Source organism: Eublepharis macularius, chromosome 1, assembly GCF_028583425.1.
Source record: "Eublepharis macularius isolate TG4126 chromosome 1, MPM_Emac_v1.0, whole genome shotgun sequence".
Classification (NCBI taxonomy): Eukaryota; Metazoa; Chordata; class Lepidosauria; order Squamata; family Eublepharidae; genus Eublepharis; species Eublepharis macularius.
The window spans coordinates 136,265,296-136,287,028 of NC_072790.1; the positions used below are offsets into that span (position 1 = coordinate 136,265,296).

The window sequence follows — 21,733 nt, forward strand, 5'->3', positions numbered from 1 at the left end:
AATCCTAGACATTCCAAGGAAGGCTTAGGCTTACAAAAAATGTCTTACTTATTCATCAGGATGCATTATAATATATAGCCAAGAGATATTATAACTAGACATGGGCATGAACAGCATTATGGACGGAAAAAACCCACGAACAGGCCGATTGGCTGTTTGTGAGCAGGCCGTTCGTGAGGCGCCATTCCAGCCGAACAGGTGGTCGTCGCAAGCCTCGTTCAGTTGCCTTGGCAACGGAGGGAGGGACTGCCTGAACTCTGTCTGCACACCCTCTGTTGTCCCGGACACCCCAATCAAAGCCCAACTTAGCTTGATGGGCAGGTCTTCCTTCCAAGTGTGGAGCTGCAAATTGGTTACAATCGGTAACCAGGAAGCAGACACCAAGGGGGAGGGAGGAAGGGGGGTGTTCTGTGGCTATGGGAACTCCAATCTCATCCCTGCAAACCCTTAGGTTTGCAGTTCTGACTGCCAACCACAGACCTCCTGCGTTCTCAATGAGACATCTGCTTATAAAAGGGCACTGTGCTCCCAATTCTGGCTTTCACTTTCAGCAAGCAGTGGAGTGGGAGAGAGCTGTTGATAGCCTTTTGGGAGAGAGACAGGGAGAGTGCATTGGAGCTGGGTTTTTTTTTTTTGCGTGGTTAGACAGGGATCTATCTCTCCACTGGTTCCAGGACTGCTGCCAGACCCTGGGGCCAAGCTCAGTGGGCACCTCGGCTGAAGGCTCACCCTGATTATTAGTGCCGGATCTGATCAGTCTTCTGGGAGTGCTGGGCTAGGGCTCTAGCCCCTCCCTCTGGTTCCAGGGCTGCTGCCAGGCCCTGGGACCAAGCTCTGTGGGCACCTCGGCTGAGGGCTCACAGTGTTGCCCCCTTTTCTTTCCTCCTTGTTTGCTGGCACAATGAGTCTTTGGGTGGGGGCAAAGTGTGGTCGTGGGGGGAAGTGCAAAGATTGTTCCAGTTGCCCCGCAGGAAGCATCCATCCCATCCCCATTCCAAACTCTTTGTGCTGTCCCTGCCTGCAGTCCACCCCTCACTCCGTCTTCCGTTGCCAGCTCCGCAGCGCAGCCAGTAACCCTTTGTCCTCCCTCCCCTGGAAGAGTTAGCCGGCCACGGTTCAAATCGGCTGCCTGGAGGCCCTTCTGGGCCCTTCCAAATGACCCCCGTGTGGTGCGGTGCCGTGTCTGTGATGGGCTGGTGCACAGGGGCAATGACCCAAAGCACCTGTCATCGACGGTCCTGACCAGGCACCTGAAGACGCAGCACCCGAGCCTGTAGTCTCCGTCCTCTGCCAGCGAAGTATCCGGCAGGAGGAGACAGAGGGCTACCAGCTCCTCTGAGCAGGGATCAATGGGAGGGTCACCGGAATCCACCCCAAGCAAAGAAACCTTGCCTCGAGGGCGCTGCTGGTGGAAGCAGAACGGTCAGGCTGGCCGCCCTTGGGGAGGTTGTTCCTTTGGGGTCTGGGATAGTGCCGTTGAAGAGGATGAGGTCAAGGACTCAGGAAGCGGGCGTTTGTGTGGTGGTGGAGACGATTGCCCTGCAAGGATTCCCCCTATCCATCGTGGAGGGCATGGGTTTCCAAAGCCTGCTTTAGCACTTTGCCCCATGGTTCTCCATGCCGTTACGGCGCACCATTGGGCATCGAGTCCTGCCTGCCCTCGACCAGTCTGTGTGAGACATGGTGCTCCGGGAGATGTTGGCCACCAAAGGCCGTATCGTACACTTCACAGCCAACCTCTGGAGCGACTGCCATCACGGGTACCTTGCCATCACCACCCATTGGTGGCAACCAGAGGACCTCCGCTGCCCCAGGCCAAGAACTGTTCCCTGGAAAAAGGCGCCATGCTTGATACCGGGTTACAGGGTAGTTCTTCTCCAGGCCCATAGGATGGACGAGGTCCATACTGGGAAGAACATCGCCACCACTGGACCTGCCCACCTGCTGGAACTCCACCTACGACATGATATGTCGTCTGGTGGAGCAGAGGGGCCCGTTGCAGGACATCTTGTCATCCACGGACATTCTGAGTCCTTGCCCAGATGTCCTGGATGCTGAAAGCCTTTAAGGAGGCCACCGAGCTCCTGTGCTCCTATGAGGCCAGCCTGGGTCAGGTCATCCCCCTGATCCACGGGCTCGACCAGTTCCTGGCCAAGGAGCTCAAGCATGAGAAAGAGCTGCTCCCCAGGGTCCTGGACTTTGTGAGGAGGATCCAGGCATGCGTGGCTGAGTGCTTGCATCCTCTGCGCCATGAGGTGCTGTACCAAATGGCCTCCCTCTGTGACCCCCAGACCAAGGGCAGCATCACCATGCAGGCGGGTCAGATGCTGCGCTGGAAAAAGGAACTCTGCAAAGCGGTGCTCCGTTACCAGAAAGAGAAGGCAGGCCTGAGGGAACTGGGCAGGGACGAAGGGCGGGCGGTGGAGAAGGAGGAGCAGGAGGATGAGGAGGGGCGGGGGGAGTTCGGAAGAGAGCCATGCCAGGAGAGAGACACCCGAACGGCCCCATTTGATCTCTGGGCCTCGTCGGTGGGCTGCGTGGTTGGCCACAGCACTGTGGGTGCATCGCTCGCAGTGGAGGACTCTGCGGGGGTTATGGTGCGAGAGTACCTGGTGGAGCCCACCGAGCCCCCCCATTCTAATCCCTTGGAGTATTGGGTGAGAAATTCTTCCGAATGGCTGGACCTGTCCATTGTGGCAACCAACATCCTGTCCTGCCCTTCCATCAGCGTGCAGAGCAAGCGGGTGTTCTCCCACCTGGGAGACCTCCTCCGTCCCCACTCCGCACGTCTGCACCTGGATCAGTTGGACATGTTGACCTTCATGAAGGTCAACCTCAACCTCCTTGGGCATCCCTCTTTGGACCTCGACCTATCTGCCCTCTGAGCCTGAGTCTACTGTGGCTCTCGGCCAAGGTGCTGTGCAGCGGGCTCCAGCACTCCTCGGTTCTCAGGACTGCTTCCACGGCTGGCAACCAGTGGTCCTCCTCTCCCAGACAATGTCCCCGAAGGTCCCTCTTTTTACCTCTCCCTGTCTTGATGGCAACTATACAACCCCTCCCCACAACCTGTCCTGCCCATCCTGTCCTCTAGCTGACAATTCCCTGGATGGTCCCTCTTTCATCTTCACCGTCTGCAGTTGCAACCACTCTGACCCCTCCCAACGACCTCTCCTGTCATGCCCACCCCATCCTTTCTGCGAAGGCCAGATGGTGGGTGATGTCAGCTGCCACTGCTTTTGGCCACGAGGGACAGCTCTGTGGCTGCTGATGATAATAGGACAACACAGCCCGGGGCCCCCATCTATGGGCTCCTGCTGACCCCTCTGGGTGTGGGGGGGGGAATGGGGCCCTCCCACCTATCCTTTCCATGAAGGCAGGAGGGTAGGTGCTGTCTGCTGCTGCTGCTCTTGGCCACGAGGGGCAGATCGGGAATTGTTGCACATGTAGTTGTGGAGCACCCCCCCGCATCCATTGGCACCTGCTGTCCTCTCCCCTCTGAGCAGGGGGGAGTGGGTCCCAGCTGCAACCCCTGTCCTTTCTGCGATGGCCGGAATGTGGGTGATGCTGGCAGCAGACTGCCTGAACTGCCTTGACAGGAAAGCTGTCACTAATTGGAGCAGATTCTGTGGAACTGCAGTCCTCTGTTGGGGAAACATTTGCCCTCCTCTCCCAGACATGTTCCCCTTCCCTCTCTCAACCTCTCCCTCTCTGTATGGCGCCAATACCACCCCACTCCACAACTTGTCCTGCCCATCCCATCCTGTCCGCGAAGGCAGGAAGGTGGGTGATGTCAGCTGCCGCCGCCTTTGGACACAGGGGACTACCACGGCACTGCCGCCGCCTTTGGGCCTTCCTGGTCCCGCTCTGCAATGCGGCCGTGACAAGCAACCCGTGCCCTCCTCTCCCTGACAAGGTCCTGGACTTTCCCTCTTTCGACCGATCCCTCTCCAGAACATTTCGACCCCGCCCTACGACCTCTCCTGTCCTATCCTGCCCATCCCATCCTCTCTGCGAAGGCAAATTGTGGGGTGATGTTAGCCGCCACCGCTTTTGTCCACGAGGGACAGCTCTGCTGCTGCTGCTGATAGGGTTGCCCCACATGGTGCCCCCCTTTCCATGGCACCTGCTGTCCCCTCTGAGCAGGGGGGAATGGGTCCCTCCCACCCTTTCCGTGAAGGCAGGAAGGTGGGTGCTGCCGGCGACAGCCTCCACTGTGACACAGGAGGGGCGGACAATCCTTTGCCGGAGCAGTCTACGCAGTCCAACATGTTGGATGTTGGGGTCCTCTTTGTCCTCCTCTCCCCATCAAGCTCCCCATCCCTCTATGAAACCGACCCTCTCTGGAACCACTCTGACCCTCCCCAATGACCTTTCTTGACTGGCCCATACTGTCCTTTCCATGAAGGCGGGTGATGGCTCCTTCTGCCGCTGACAAGATCAATGGGTTTCAAAGACGTAGGCACCCAAATCTTTGGGTGTTTCCCAGTCCTGCTCTGCAAGGTGGCCAGGACGTGGTAACCCACTGTCCCCGTCTCCCTGATAAGTTCATCATCCCTCTTTTAACGTCGCCTACTCTTGAACCGCTCCAACCCCTCCAAATGACATCTCCTTTCCCTCTTGTCCTTTCCGTGAAAGCAGGAATGTGGGTGATGTTAGCTGCTGCTGCTGAGCACCTCAGTGGATTGATCGGAGGAGGCCTTGCAACTGTCAGGATCTCCCAGTTCCCGTTCCCGACCTATCCCTCTCTGGAACCAGTCCAACCCCTCCCAAAGTCCTCTCCTGTCCTGTCCCTCCTGTCCTCTCTGCAAAGGCAGGACGGTGGGTGATGTCAGCTGCCGCCACTTTTGGCCACGAGGGACAGCTCTGCTGCTGTTGATTATGATAGGGCCCTGTGTTGCCCTATCTATGGGTGCTGCCGGCGACAGCCTCCATTGCGATATAGGAGGGGCGGACAAGCTTATGCCGGAGCAGTCTGCACAATCCGACACGGTGGATGTTGAGGTCCTCCTTGTCCTCCTCTCCCCGTCAAGCTCCTCCTCCCTCTATGAAAATGACCTTCTCTGGAACCACTCTGACCCTCCCCAACAACCTTTCTTGTCCTGCCCATCCCCATCCTATCCTTTCCGCGAAGGCAGGAAGGTGGGTCATGTCAGCTGCTGCCACTAAGCACCTCAGTGGGTTGCTCGGATGAGGCCTCTCAACTGTCAGGATCTTTCCAGTTCCCAGTCCCTCTTTTGACCTATCCCTCTCTGTAAGCACTCCAACCCTTTCCAACAACCTCTCCTGTCCTGTCCATCCTTTCCTTTCCGCAAAGGCAGGAAGGTGGGTGAGGTTCGCTGCTCCCGCTTTTGGCCACGAAGGACAGCTCTGCTGCTGTTGCACATAAAATTGTACGTTGCGGTGGCCCCTGACAATGGCAGCGGCTGTCCCCTCTGGGCAAGGGGGAATGGGTACTGCCACAATCAGTCATGTCCTTTCTGCGAAGGCAGGAAGATGGGTGATGCTGGCAGCAGCCTCCAGTTCGACACAAGAGGGGCAGACAAGCCTCTCCAGCATCAATCTGCGTACTCCTTCAGGGTGGATGTTGTGGTCCTCCCGGTCCTGCTGTGCAATGCGGCTGTTAAGGTCATCCTGTCCTTGTCAAGCTCAAGGTTCCTCTTTGAACCTCGCCCTCTCTGGAACCAGTCCAACCCTTCCCAACGACCTCTCCTGTCCTGTCCCTCCCATACTTTCCACGAAAGCAGGAAGATGGGTGATGCTGGTGGGAGCCTACGCCACTTATTTGAAGTGCCTGTCCTGCCTGCGCAGGAAAGGTGTCTGAGTGGTGTGGACTGCTGTATCACCACTCAGTTCTTGGGACTGCTGGTCCCTATTTAAACTTCTCCCTGTCCGGAACCACTCCGACCCTTCCCAACCTCTACTATCCTGCACATCTAGCCCTTTCTGTCAAGGGCTAGATGTTTTGGCCACAAGGGGCAGCTCTGAAGCAGTTGCTGTCTGTTTTGAGCTGGGGGGAATGGGTCCCGCTACTCCCTTCCTTTCCGTGAAGGCAGGAAGATGGGTGATGCGGGTGGGGGGCAGCCTACAGCTGCACATGTGGGCATCTACCTGTCTGCCCACAATCCCCTTTCCTAGGGGAAACGATGCCTCCCCCACAAGGGGGGGGAGGGCATCCTCCACCGCCTTAATGGCCAGCACGTGAGCCTCTGCTTCTACGTGTTAGGGGTGGGCCCCACCTCCCACCCTTGGTTCTTTCCTTCCAACTTTCCAATGATGGGATAACGCAGATAGTAATGCGATCCACCTGTCTCCCCAATATCCCTGGACACAGTATCTGTCTCTCCTGTCAATCCAATACAGATATTCTATGTATCCATGCATCCCTCTATCCTAGACACCTATCCCATACAGCTATGCACCTGTCTATTGAGAAACCTATCCCATGCACCTAAACATCCACTGCTCCTTGTCCAGCTGGTGCGTTTGTGCGGTGACAGCTTCTGCACCACGTGCGGTGTGGACAAGAGCATTGGCTCCAATGCCATAATGTCCCCATTTGGTGGACGTGTGTTGGTGTCTCTGATCCACCAGGGTGTGTGTTTGTGTGTGCAAGGACTCCGCGCACGCCATCATATCTTGCTGGAAGGTTTTCTTTGCAGACTGTTGCTAGGTCATTTGGTTATGCAGTGGCTGCAGGCATACTGCCTTGGCGGAAAGTAGCCTTGGGGAGGCCTGGTGGGCAGGCACATGGGGGTGCCGCCGGCCAGCGGCCAGACCACCCGCCCCCTACAGGGGAGGCGGCCCGCCTTCAGGTCCACTGCATGGGGCCAAAGTGAACCGGGGAGGGTGGCTCCATTTGTATTGAATGGGAGTTTCCTGGAGGTGTTGAATTTGGGAATGTATAACTCCGAGATCCATACTGCAATCTTGACCAAACTCGAGTGATGGCTGGAGGACAGCCTGCTGCACATTCCCTGTGATTATGGGCTCTCTAAGTGCTAAGGGGCCACTCTGGAGCCGACGAACACCGAACACGTTTGTTAACGGGACATGTTTGGTTCTGTTCGGCTGTTCGTGTTCGTCGTCAGCAACGAACAACAAACAGCCTGTTTGGGTTTTTTCCCCCTGTTCGTGCCCATGTCTAATTATAACTAGAGATTTTCATCTGGTGGGTTGTGATCAAGTGGATTATGAAACTGCTATTGTTGCCATTAAGAAAAAATAGACTTTGTTGTTGTATCTAACTTATGTATGTTTGTGTGTGTAGCCAAGTAACTCCGGCATGTGGATACGTAATCCACCAATCCAGGCTACTTGGCTACAAAACAGATATTTCTGTAAACTTGGGGAACTCCCGGGTTTGCAGAAAAATCTGAAAACGTAGGAAAATTACATTTGGGAAGGTTAAACAGTGTAAATGTTATGTGTAAATTAAGGTGCCCTGGATTTTAAGTTTAAATATCTTCTGTTTATTTTGCATAAGAAGTAATAACTTAAGTGATCCTGTATTGGAGTTCAAGGTGGGTCTCCCTATTAAGAATCTGAAGGATCCTGCTGTCAATTATGTGCAAAATGCATCCTGTGTATTCCCTCTGATAAATGAAGTCACAAACAAAATCAGAACTTTGTTTTTTTCCACTTGTTTTTTCTAAGCTTTGACATTTATTTCGCATCTGTTCTTCTTATTCTGACTATGGAACATTTGCTATTCAGATCACTATTTTGTCTGTTAGATAGCACAGTTGCTAGTTATCTGCAGAGAATTTACACTGTGGCATACTCAATCCTGTACTGTCCTTGCAGCAGTTGCTGCAATGAGGACAGTAGAAGATTGCATGGGACTTTAGCAGGGCAGGTTGCTGTATGAGCAGTGGGAGCCTTGTTTTAGTTTTTGCTACCTGGACCTCTGCTTCTACATGATGCAGGTGCTATACAGGGAGATAACTTCGTAGGCTTCTCTTGCCCTTTGCTGTAGCCATGGTTAAAACCATTTTTGGGCATCAGCCAAACACTGAGGTTCTGTGGTCTCACAACCACAACAGGTGCAGTAGGGGCCCATGCACTAGTCCATCCATATACCAGCTTCTGCTGTGCTTTCTGTAAATACTGCAGCTAAGCTGATAGCCCAAACTGTTGCAGTAATATAAGATGAAAGCAGATTGCAGTAAGCAGTACACTAGTATTCTGGGTGAACTTCTCAACTTTGCATGAACTGTCTCTGTGTTTTTTTTCCAGAATGTTAGGTAACCAAAACAGGTGTCCTTTTCATCTTTGACAGTTAATTAAAAATAATGGACTCTATCTAGATTAATGTTCCTCTATTAGAAAATGAACCAATGGTGATCTACCAACTTAACTCTTTCTGTCATTTCTCACAGATTTATAGTTTTATTTTGCAAGTTGGATATAACATCATTTTTGGCTAATTAAAAGGTTATACAGTATACATTATGAATATTTAATGATGCATCAAACCAATTGTTTGTGCTATCACGTGAAAAGATCTTAAGATATTTGCATAAGATAACATATAAAACATGCAAGTTCAGTATGTGTTAGAATTCTGATTGGAAGAAATCTCATGAGTATCTAGGTGAGAAGGGGCAAGGCAGTAAGGACCCTATATAAATAATGTGAGAGCCCCGTGGCGCAGAGTGGTAAGCTGCAGTACTACAGCCCAAGCTCTGCTCACAACCTGAGTTCAATCCTGGCAGAAGCTGGGTTCAAGTAGCTGGCTCAAGGTTGATTCAGCCTTCTGTTCTTCCAAGGGTGGTAAAATGAGTACCCAGTTTCCTGGAGGTAAAGTATAGATGCCTGGGGAAGACAATGGCAAACCACCCAGTAACAAAAGTCTGCCAAGAAAACGTCGTGATGCGATGCCCCTGCATGGGTCAGTAATGACTTGATGCTTGCACAGGTGGCTACCTTTACCTTTTCCTATAAATAATGTACTGATAAGCAGATTGTTCAAAGAGCAGTCCTGTTTCACAGGCCTTATTAATTGCTGAAAGCTATCCAAGAGTCAAAGATAAATCTTTCTTTTGAGTTAGTAGGATATTTAGCAAGGCACAGATAAGACAGTCGGTTACAAAACTGTTGCTTGTCTTCCTTGCTTGAATAGTTACTGTAGGAACAGTTTAAGCTGAGGCATTAATAGTGCCGTGGTGCAATTCTTTTATATTGCCTTGCATTGGTTTTTACTGTCTCAGAAGCTACTGAAAGCAATGTAGGCTGGGATGGGTTATATGGATTCAAGTTTGGCATTTGATGCATTTAAATTGCATTTAAATTGATGCATTTAAAGAAATCACGTGCATCACTTAATTTCATACTATTACACATGGAAACTGATATTCAGTAATACAGTAAGTACAAAGAAATTTGACTATTATTTTAGACAAAGTTAAAATCACCTTACATACTCAAAACACTCAAGAAGGGAGTTCAGGATGGATGGGGGTTTCTTAAAAGTGAGATATTGAAGGCACAACTACAAATCATTCCAATGAGAAGAAAAAATGGGAGGACACTAAAGAAGCCAGGGTGGCATCATAAATGGCTTTCTAATGATCTGAGAATTAAAAAGGACACATTTAGGAAATGGAAGGATGCCCATATAACCAATAATAAATGTAAACAAATAGCTAGTGGTTGTAGGGAGAGTGTTAGAATAGCTAAAGCTCAGTATGAGTACTTAGGCTCAAGAGATGCTAAACACAACAAAAAAGGTTTCTTTGTTATGTTCAGAGCAAGAAAAAGAACAAGGACATTGTCGACCCACTGCAGGGAGAGGAAAGTGGAATTTTAACAAGCGCTAAAGGGAGGGCAGAACTGCTGAATTTCTACTTTGCCTCAGTCTTCTCTTGCAAGGGAAACTGCTCAACCTGGCAAAAAGAGAAAAACATAATTAAGAAAGGGATTTGAATCTAGGAAAGACATAAGGATGCTACATAAACACCTTGCTTCTTTAAATGAGCTCAAGTCCTCAGGGCCAAATGAATTGCATCCTAGGGTACTAAAGGAACTGCCTGGTGCTTTTAAACGATTCCTTATCCTCTTGGAGAGGCATGACAAGAAGAGTGTCTCAGAGATCTATCGTCCTGGGTCCTGTGTTGTTCAACATCTTTCTAAATGACTTGGATGAAGGAATAGGGGGAATACTCATTAAATTTGCAGATTCAGAATGATCTTGACAGGCTGGAATGCTGGGCTAAAACTAACAAAATGAATTTCAACAGAGATAAAAGTGAAGTTCTGCACTTAGGAAAAATCAAAGGCATACTTATAGGATGGAGGAGACTTGTCTTGGCAGTAGTTCAAAAGTAATCTAGGAGTCTTAATAGATCATATAATGAGCATTAGTCAGAGGTGTGATGCGGTATCTGAAAAGCAAACGCGATTTTGGTCTGCATCGATAGAAATTTATTTTTTAGATCATGTGAAGTGATGGCATCACTTTACTCATCTTTGGTTATACCTCATTTGGAGTTCTGTGTTCAGTTTTGGGCACCACAGTTTAAGAAGGATGTTGATAAACTGGAATGTGTCCAGGGGAGGGCATAAAAGATAATAAGGGTTCTGGAGACCAAGTCCTAACAGGAAATGTGGAAAGAGCTAGGTATATTTAGCCTGGAGAGGAGACAACTGAGAGGTAACATGATAGCCATCTTCAAGAATTTGAAGAGGGTTTGTCACATAGAGGATGGAGTGGTTTTCTGTTGCCCCAGAGGGTCAGGCTTGAACTAGGAGGTTAAAATTAAAAGACTTTAACATTAGGAAGAACTTCCTGACAGAATGGTTCCTCAATGGAACAGGCTTCATCAGGAGATGGTGGGCTTTCCTTCTTTGGAGATTTTTTGAGAGAAGGATAAATGGTCATCTGACAGCAATGCTGATTATATGACTTAATATGAATTTTGGCAGATCTTGAGAGGGAGGACAGGAAAGGATGAACCTGTGCTAGGCTCTTGTGGCCCTTTCTTATATGCCCTGGGTAAAGGGTCAGGAAGAAATTTTCTTCCAGGCTACAATGGCCAGGTATCCTGCAGATTCCCCCCCCCCTCCTCTGGCCATAGAACAGGGGTCAATTAGAGTGTGTGTGTGTGTGGGGGGGGGGGGAAGTAGCTGTGAATTCCCTGCATTGTGCAGGGGTTTGGATTAGATGTCCTTGGGGTTCCTTCCAGCTCTACGTTTCTGTCTTTCTACATACCAGTTCCCAAAACTATTTAAAACATGAGCTGAAACCCAGCCCGTTACCCTCTCCATGTGAGAGTCAGCTACCCAGAGAGTTCTTAAATTAAAAAAAAACTATTAAGAATTTTTAAAAGTACTTGGGTAGCAGGAAATTTTCCAGAATATCAGAGTGATTACAGCATTGAGGTATGAGAGGAACACTTAATACTACTATTTCCTTATAGTTAAATTCTTTCATTTGGTTTTTAAGGGTGTTAGAAAGTGACTCAGCAGTAAGCGGCTATGTCTGCAAGCTAAATGAAAAGAAATATGGCAAAATCAAAACTTTCTAGGAGACCTTACAGGGCAGTAAATTCTAGACAACACTCAGTCATCATTTTGGATCTTGAATATGAAGTGATAAAGTACCATTGATGAATGTCTAAGAACCAGAATTCATCTGCTACGTGATTTTAAGCTTGCAGAAGTAATTATGAAATGAGGGGACAGTGAGTTTGATTTCAGACAGATGGTTAGAAACTTATATTTACCCCAGTATGACCAACCAACTCAGTGTACCAGTTTCATGTTGGGAAAATGGTACATCGAGAAGATTTAAACTCCACCCCATTGATTTAACATACTTATTTCACCCTTTCTAAAAGAAGCTCAGAATATGATTTTCCCCTCCTTCATTTGGTCTTCACAACAACCCTGCAAAGAATGTCAAGCTCACAGTAAAATGATTGGCCTTAAGCAGGTTTTTTTTTCTGGGAAAAGAGGTGATCGAACTCTCAAGAGGGAAATGAGGAAGAAATACATGCGTTTCTTTGAAATAATATTATTTTCAAGCACTATTGTCGAGTATTTTCAAGAAGTGCCGGAACTCCGTTCCACCACGTTCCCCCTGAAAAAAAGCCCTGGCCTTAAGTCACCTAGTGAACTTCATGGGTGAATGAGGATTTGCACCAAGCTATTCCGAACTCTAGCCTGACATACTATTATTTCACAGTGGTTCTCTCCTCACCTTGTGCAGCGATTCTGATAGGAATTGGGCCTCTGGCACACCTAGTTTTGGGGGGGGGGGAGCTGGGAACTCAGTTCATGGAACACCAAACATCTTGTCTGGCTGGCTTTGCAGAAAGAAAATCAGATTACAAATAAAGGTCTATATCTAACAACATATTGTGAAGAGAGGCTGGAGATTTCTTCAAGTACTGCTGCCCACTAACACACCACCTGTGGAGCAGACCAACTGCTTCCCAGCTAGCTACATCTTTATCCATATTTCTCAGTATTGCAACAGATGTTTATCCTCATGCCTAACCAGCTTGGTCTTAACTATAGTTCCCATATGGTTGCTACAACAAGGTAAATAGTAGCTCTGTGCATATTTACATGGAAATTGGAGCTCGTGACTGATTCAGTGGCTACCAGTAGGGCTGGGTATTTGACTGGTCAAAAAAAAATTGGTCAGGTATTGGTCAAGTATTTTTTTAAGCTAGCCTGGTATAGTGGTTAGAATGGTTGACAAGGAATGGGGAGGCCTGGGTTCAAATCCTAATTTTGCCACAAGCTCTTTGAAGGAAGGGTGGGATAAAAATGTAATAAATATATTTAGAACAACAGAAATTGATACTTTTAAAATCAACAGGTTTACACTTGAATACGAAAACAAAATAGTTGACTTTTATTATGAAACAGTGGGGTGGATCCCATGATTTGCAATCCTTGTGCAAGTGGATCTTCCCTGCTTCTCTTCCCCCCTCAGCAGTGATTTCTGAACTAAGGAAAATTCACATCCGATTGAATTCATGTGGAGTAATAGCCCTATGAAACAATATGTCATATATGCCTGCCTGTGTATCTGCCATGAATGTATTCTGTGTTATGTACTGGTCCTCCGAGGGCATGAGAAGTTTCTTATTGATGTTAAGGCAGTAGGTTATCCCACAAATATTTACTTTCTCTTTCCCTGGTTGTGGCCAGCTTGAAATGTATCCTTCTTGGGAACTGAGATGATTTCATTCTTTGTTCTGTCTAGCCTTAACCTAGCTTCTCCCTTTCACCCCCACCCCCGGCTCTTTTGCGCCCCAAACCTTAATGGTCCTTATCCTGATGGCGGGAACTTTCCCTATAACTAACATCACCAACCCCATGTACGTCACTTCTGCCAATTCAGTTGTCTGAGCACCTTGAACTTGATGGATCTCTAATAAAGTTACTTCAAAGTTTGCTGTGGAGAACTTGGGGATTCTACCTGCCAAGGACTAGACATGGGCATGAATTGAATTATGACCCCCCCAAAAAAAGGATTAAACAGGCCAGTTCATGGTTCGTGAACCAGTGGTTCGTGGAAGCTCGTTTCCATGAACTTCCACGAACTGGTCTACTGGTTTGTTTGGGTCGTAAAGGGGCAGTTTCCCCAGGGAAATGGCCATATAAACTTTTCCTGCGGCTTGCAAGCAGCAGGTCCCTTTCAACTATCAGTTGGCAGGCAGCAGGGGTGATCCCCCCTTGCCGCCTGCCAGCTGATAGTTTAAAGGGACCTGCTGCTTGCAAGCCGCAGGGCCCTTTAAACTGCCCAAACCCCAGCCCCCACCCCCACTGCTGCGGCCACCATTTGAGGAGCAGGGAGGCCGTTTTCGGCAGCGGAGGAAGCCAAAATGGCCTTCCTGCCCCTCAAATGGCCTCATGTAGATCTTCCTTGCTTTCCCCTCCCACCAGCAGTTGTTCCATCCCCAGAAAGTTGAATCTTGGGCTCATGGAACCTGTAGAGATTAGTAGTAACTATATGGGTTGGTGGGATGCAGTGAGGACAGGGAAGGGAGTGAAGCCACCCCCTGTAGCCTGCTGACAAAAGAGACAAGAAAGGCAGCATGTCATAACCCATGTGGAATGGAGGTACTTCAACAAGAAGGGAGGTTTAGTGAAAATCATTCCCCCCTCACTCTTATCCATGCGGTGCATTCATCATGAACGGACCCACCAAGCACACACAATATACAACTATATTGCATAGCATCTTAAAATATAACACGGAGGGTAAACTTGGCGACGTTCTACTAGGCTGAACAGTCGGTAAGGCTTCCACTTGCAACAGTCTGATTCTCTGGCCTGAATACAGTAAGGCCAGTGGCCCTGCTAGTCTTCAACAGTCTTGATGACGCTAGCATCTCCAGGGGCTCAGAGGGCATCCAGAAGTTCCAACAACCTCCTACGATGTCATCACAGAGAAAGCACATGAATGAACAGTTGTTGTTACTGCCCATGTGCAGGATGGCACCTACAGAAGGTCCTGTTCAGATGAGAGAAGCTGCTGTGGCAGAACATAGGGAGATAGCTGGTGCCATAGATATGATAGACCAAAGCCATGAAGGGCTTTGTATGCAATAGGCAAACGAATTGAATTGAATTGAATTGAATTGAATTGAATTGAATTGATGGGTAGCCAGTGGAGTGACTACAGAATGGGAATAATACGCATGCGTCACCTAGCTCCTGATAATAATGGACCTGCAGTACTGTGATACAGAGTCAGCCTAAATTTACAAAACAAAACAAATTAACAGAAAGCAAACTATCAACAGTTAAGAAAAAAAACCCTCAATGTTGGTATAGAGAGGTTTGCATTTATAGCAAGTAGGAGAAACTATGTTTTGTTGCTAGATTGAGGTGGTCCATTGTCCAGTAAATAGATATTTGCCAAGGTACGTTAACCTTGTACCCTACACTTCTGTGTATGATACAGTCCTTTTCTTAAGCTACCATTTTTCCTAGATACAGGATTACATGTGCTTCAGTATCTGCTGTGCAGTTGTAGTGATTGTGCACATCTATTCTATTGTACAGTAATCTGTGATAGCCATTATTTTGTCTGAAAAGAAGGGGATGTATGTGGCAATTTGGTTATGCATTTTTGTGAATATGACCATCTTTAGCATTCTAATGTTTTGGGGGAGAAATTTCTTTCAAATTGAATTTTATTGTTAAGATACTCTGTAAGGCAAGTGATACATGAACAATCCGTAGCCTTGTCCAACAAAAGGCATAAAAGTGTGTCATTTGAACATAGGGGAAAATGGCTTTGTTGGGAGAGTTTTTATTTGTCATATAGGACTAGCAAGAGTACACAAAGTTCATAATGTTGAGGTGGAGAAAATTAATAGGCTGCCTGTTATAAATTTACGTTTATTTTTATTCCTTCCTCTGCTAAGGCAAGAGTGCAAGTCAGAAGATGTCACTTGCAGGATCTCTGAATCTGATTCTGAGGAGTTATCTGATGAAGCAAATGCTGAAACTTTCTATGGAACCTCGCCTCCTAGCACACCACGGCAGATGAAGCGCATGTCAACAAAACACCTGAAAAATAATGTTGGGAGACCTACTAGCCGTTCCACTTTGAAAGGTATGTGTGGGAATTTTTATAGTTCACAAGGCCAGAGAGGCTAGTAGTGTGAATATACATTTCTTTCTTCCTTCTTTAGTCAAATTCTATACATGAGTTGTAGGGGGTGGGGGTGGGGGTTGGTACTGTTAGGTTTCTCAGTAAACTTCTGTTGGGCCATTAAGCTGAAGCTATCATTATTTCCTTCTAGTGTTTCAGTCAGGAAGTAGATATCTGTATTGCAGGAGTGGCAGCAAGGGGTGAATAAGTAAAAGAGGTCTGCTTTCCTTCTCCCTTCCCCTAATTTGCTTCTTAGTAATGAACAGGAGCGCATGATGTTTCCTTATACTGAGTCAGGCCTTTGGTTTGTTAAGGTCAGTATCGTTTATTCAGACTGCAGCAGCTCTCCAGGGTCTCAGGCAGAGGTCACATCACCTCATACTTAATCCTTTTAACTATGGATACCAGGGATTGAATCTGGGACCTTGTGCATGCAAAGCAATTTTTCTGCCTCTGAGCTATGTTGCCTAGCACGTATGTGTGCCACCGTGGTCCATGGCCTTTAGCTTTAAATGGCCAGGGTTTTGTGTGTGGGCGCTTGCTTTTCTTTTTCAGTTTTCATAGGTGATGTGGGATGGCTGAGCTACCAGATGTTGCAGTGGGAGGAGCAGGAGGCCTGAGGTTGCTGCATTGTAGCATACTGCATTGCAGTACAGTTGTAAAAGCAAAGGGTTGGATTGGGGCCATTGAAACAAGAGGTATCAATAGTAACAGTTAACATTCAGTTATAAGGGCAAAAATAGTAATCCTAATAATGGTTAAGGAACAGTCTTGCATCTGGCAAAATAATCTGATTGCTTCTGTGAGAATTGGGGAGAATCTTTTTTCTACCTTTTTATTATGCCTCCATTCAAGGATTTAAAAAAGTTGTCAATATAGAAAACATCTTTGACTGCCATTGAATGGTTCTATATGTACAACATTAATATAAACAATTTTTCCTATGCTGTATAGTAGCTGAGGAGTGTGCCTAAATCTTATACTGTTCCTTGTACCAGTGGAAGATCCGAGACAATGGTGTGCTATTACATATTTCAGATGCAGTGACTGAAGTCCAGGAACTGTATTCTGTTCCAAAAGGGGTGATAGTAATAATAATTTAAGTGATTTAGAGTGTTCAGTGTAAGTTGGTCTTGTTACCCCTATATTGCAAAAATGGTTTGCCTAAGGCTATCCAATGATTTCATTGCAGAAGTTAGATTGGAACTGGAGATTTTATGATTCATAGTTCAGCTGATACCAGCTCTTCATCTTGGTTTTATGTACCATTTGGCCTCTATTTATTTAATGTAAAAGGAAAAGAGAGGTCATCAGAGTCAGTGAAAGTGGTTAAGAGCTGTTAATACATTACAAAAATAACTTTTAAAATTGGGTGTTGCTTGATAGCAGTGGTATGGATTACCAAGACCCATTACTTGTGCAAGGAAAACCTAAATTGGAGCAGCTTCTGGGTACTGAAGAAGATAATCTTTAGAGTCCTTGAGGGCATTATGGAAGTATAACTGAATTTAAGGGTATTGCTGTCTGTTGCTTATATATTTTTATCCTGCCCTTCTTTCAAGGAGTATAGGTTAACTTTCATGGTTCTCCTGTGTTACATGATTCTCTTATGGTTCTCCTTTTGCCTTTTTCTCTTGTACTGAGAGCAGGAAATCCTGCTCATAGGTTGTATAAAAAGGGCTGCTAAAATAAATCTTTCATGTTGAGTTAGTCCCTAAAAATAGCATGCAGGCTCACAACTTGCCATTTTAGAACATAAGACTATAGGAGATGCTCTGCTAGATCAGACCGTTGGTCCATCTAGTTCTGCATCCTGTGTCACTCAGTGGTCAACCAGTTGCCCTGGAGGCTTGGAGGGCCAACAAACAGAGCTTAGAAGCCAAGGCCTTCCCATGATGCTGCCTTCTAGCACTGATATTGAGAGGTTTACTGCCTCTGAATATGGAAATTCCCTTTAGTAGCCACCTATCCTCCACAAATCTGTGTTAAGTCCCTTTTAAAGTTATCTATGCTAGTGACCGCCGTTACATCTACTGGCAATGAATCCCACAATTTAGTTACTCATTGCTTGAAATACTTTTGCCTGTCCTGAATCTATTGCTCATAAACTTCTTTCCCTCCCCAGGCACATTTTAGTATTATGGGAGAGGAGAAGAAAAGTTCTCTTTGTCCACTTTCTATCTCCCCATTAGTTTTCATCTCCTGTAAACTGAAGTGCTCCAGACTCTTAATCATTTTCTTATAGGAAAGGTACTGCACCCCCTCATGTTGGTGGCCGTGTTCTGCCCATTCCCAGTTCTGCAGTATATATGTTGAGATATGGTGACCAGAATGTCCATAACATTCCAAATGAGGCCTCACTATAGATCTATACGAAGGCATTGCAGTAGTTTCCTAATAATCCCTAACACGTGGTTTGTTTGTTTTTTCTGCTGCCGCCGCCGCCACACATTGAGTCAACATTTTTGTCAGTCTGCTCATTACAATCGCAAGATCTTTCCCTCTCAGCCATTGTGCATTTGGACACCATCAGCCCATATTTAAAGTTAAGATGTTTTGCTCTCATGTGCATCACCTTGTGATTGTCCTCCTCTATCACTGTCTTTTGCCAATAGGTGAAGACTTTTCTGTTTTGTGTGGCATTCCCTCATTGACTTTCTTTTCTGTTTATGTGTATGTTTTTTGTTTCGTTTTGTTGAATTGTTTTTATTATCAAGTATATGCATTTTAAAATTTGTTTTAATGTTTTGTCTGTTCACCATTTTGGGGAACTTGAACTGATTGGAAAGGTGGCATAAAATTTTTTCAATAACTAATAACAATGAAATTAATTTGTCATATTGTTGGCTGCTCACCCAATTTAGAGAGATAATCTCAGAGGTCTTCACATTCCATTTTGGTTTTCACCATCTAGGCAAGTTTTTAGAACTTGTTACTTTTTTGATAGCTTAATCAAAGCCTCCCAAGTCTGAAATCCTTTCTCTCCATGCCATCAGACCTTGTGCCCTTTGGATTGCTGCTTAGTCACTTATTCTAGTCATCATATGCAGCAAAAGAGATAATTATAATAAGTCTCATAATGACAATTAGTACCACAGAATGTTTCCATTAGTGTGGTTTTGGAGTTAAACCTATTATTTAAAATGGTTCACAGTATAATTATGTCCTTACTTGCAAAGTGACTAAGCACTGTCTTGATATTTGGAAGTGTTCCAAGTGTTTCTTCAGTGTCAGTAGAGTCATGACTATTCAGTACAGCATTTTATCATTATATAGTTGGTTTTAGTTTCTGCTGAACAATTAGAACGATCTCAAATTGAAAATTATAAATTTCTAGTACCTAAACAAATCACCTGAAATGTAAAATATTTTTAATTGCAATATCATATTTATCAGTTAACAGATGGACTAATTTGGCAGGTGGCACATTTGTAATTGAAAATTAACAAATGTATTTTAAATTGGGGACTCTCGATGTATCAGTTATTTTGATTGTCTATGATGTAACTGCTGTGACCAGTGCATGTAATTTTGTTTTAATGTATTGGTAAAGAGCATGGGCAAGATATTTAAATATTTTTCTATAAAAATATATTGACTTCTAAGTACTATATATTTGTACTATACTATACAATTGAACAGATCTGTCAGAAATATGTATATACAAGAACAAGTGTAACGGAGACCTATATGCCACTTTTAGAATTGAAAGTTTATGCAAATAAAACAGAGAGAGTGAATTGCATAACCAATAAAAGTATTCTGATGGAAACAAACACTTTAAAAATTATTTTTCAGAGAAGATGACCTCATCAAACCAGCTGTCTAACAAAGACAATGTCAAAACCACGGAGAACACAGAAGAGCATAGCTATAAGCAGGGGAAAAAGATCCGAGCCACTCTAAGGACAACAGAGCGGGATCACAAGAAAAATGTACAGTGCTCATTCATGTTGGACTCGGTTGGTGGGTCCTTGCCAAAAAAACCAATTCCAGATGTTGATCTCAATAAGCCTTACCTCAGCCTTGGCTGCAGCAACACTAAGCCTCCAGTACCTGTACCCGTGCCTATAGCCAAAACCACACGTCAGACTTCTCGTACTGATTACCCAGCGGACCGCTTAAAGTTCTTTGAAACCCTTCGGCTTTTGTTAAAGCTTACCTCAGTTTCCAAGAAAAAGGACAAGGAACAAAAAGGGCAGGAAAGCACCTCCTCTGTTGAGTTAAACCGATCCAATGAATTAATCTGGCTTGAGCTTCAGGCTTGGCATGCAGGCCGGAGTATTAATGACCAAGACTTCTATTTATATACTGCCCGCCAAGCCATCCCAGATATTATCAATGACATTCTTACTTTTAAGGTGAACTATGGGAACCTCTCCTGTGTAGGAAACAGAGCTAGTCTTAATGGTACATCAGGAGTACAGTGTAAAGCAGCCCATGGAGCAAGTGCAGTGGGCTACGCAAGCTACCATGAACACCTCCATCGCCAGCGAGTCTCCTTTGAGCAGGTAAAGCGGATAATGGAGCTGCTAGAATATGTAGAAGCACTTTATCCATCTCTGAAGGCCCTTCAAAGTGACTATGAAAAGTATGCTGCAAAGGATTTTCAGGGCAGGGTGCAGGCACTCTGTCTCTGGTTAAATATTACAAAAGACTTAAACCAGAAGTTAAGGATTATGGGAACTGTTTTAGGTGTCAAGGATCTTTCTGACATTGGCTGGCCAGTGTTTGAAATCCCTTCTCCACGCCCATTCAGGGACGATGATCCTGAGGATGATAGGGAAACCTCGGGGACATGCACAGAAGAAAGTGAAGATGAAGAACAAATCTCTGAAGAGCATGTGGAGGAACTCAGACAAGCCATCCAGAATAACTTTACCTATAAGCCAAATTTTGACTTTCAGGCACAAGACCATTTGTCAAGGAAACTTGACAGGCTTGAATCTGAGGACGACTCAACCTGCTGGGCTGTTACAGAGTGCAGTGGTGAGGCAGGCTGCAGCAGACACTGTTTGACCTCTATTTATAGACCGTTTGTAGATAAAGCACTGAAACAAATGGGGTTGCGAAAGCTAATTTTAAGACTGCACAAGTTAATGCATGGCTCCTTGCAAAGAGCTCGAATGGCATTGATAAAGAATGATCAGCAGCTGGAGGTAGGTGTTCTTGAATGGCTTGTGTCTGCTGGTAAGCAGTTTCTTTGTTGCTTCGTTGCTTGTTTCTCTTCAAGAACAGTTCTTCTAATTGTGCACAGTCCATTGTGTAATTCTATAACTGTTAACCAGCTATCTTTCTTGAGCACTGTAGCATAGTCAGTGGAATATTGCTTATAAGTACAGTATGGTACTCCCATGTGCATCGTGTTAAATTTCCAGTATGCACAAATCTTGTTCCAGGTGAAGAGAAGCTGTGGTGAGGGTAACTTTTGTCCCATCCCAAAGATCTTTCCTTCCTACCTCCTCACTTGGCTTATAGCAGGTGCACGATATCTAATGGTTCATGATGATAGAATGTGATTAGAAACGAAGCTTTAAGAATTGAATATTTTGTCTTACAATTTTTGATTTTAACTTCTGAAGACTCGATACATTGTGGATACAGTCCCATGGTAATGAAAAGGAAATTTTCTGGTATTTTGTGAAATACGGGGGAGCCAAAGTCTACATGGAACTCCATATAGTAGAGCTGAAACAGAATGTTCAGTATACCTAGAATTTGGCCAGTTTTCAGAATTCAAAGTGTGGGTTTTGTCATATGAATTGGCACAAACAAATTACAATATCTGAGAATTCCTTCTCCACCCCCATTCTCTACTGTGAATATTAGAATACCTAACAGGCTACTCTAGAATGCACATATTCTTCACTGGGAAAAACATCTCAGATATTATTCAAATGTGCTTTCTGGAAATTTGAAATCCAAGAGAAGATTTCTGACTTTTGAGATAAATGCCAGTTGCTTGTTTGATAAAACATTAGTGTTTATACAGTAAACCATACATGTTTATAATAAACAGTGGATGGGCAGCCCATCCACTAGGTGGCCCTAGGCAATTGCCTTGTGCTAGTGGTGGAGGCGCGCCAACTAGTCTTGGTGGGCCTCTTCATCCCC

General features: G+C 45.9%; 1 protein-coding gene across 4 annotated transcripts in view; it reads left to right on the forward strand.

Annotated features, from left to right (window-relative positions):
- Nucleotides 1–21,733, forward strand: part of MAP3K4 (mitogen-activated protein kinase kinase kinase 4) — an 80,193-nt gene that overhangs the window by 14,083 nt on the left and 44,377 nt on the right. For all 4 annotated transcript variants that reach the window (XM_054982231.1, XM_054982250.1, XM_054982242.1 and 1 more), the window contains exons 2-3: nucleotides 15,390–15,580; nucleotides 19,418–20,778. In XM_054982231.1, the coding sequence (XP_054838206.1) occupies nucleotides 15,390–15,580; nucleotides 19,418–20,778 (1,552 nt within the window). The remainder of the gene's footprint in view (nucleotides 1–15,389; nucleotides 15,581–19,417; nucleotides 20,779–21,733) is intronic.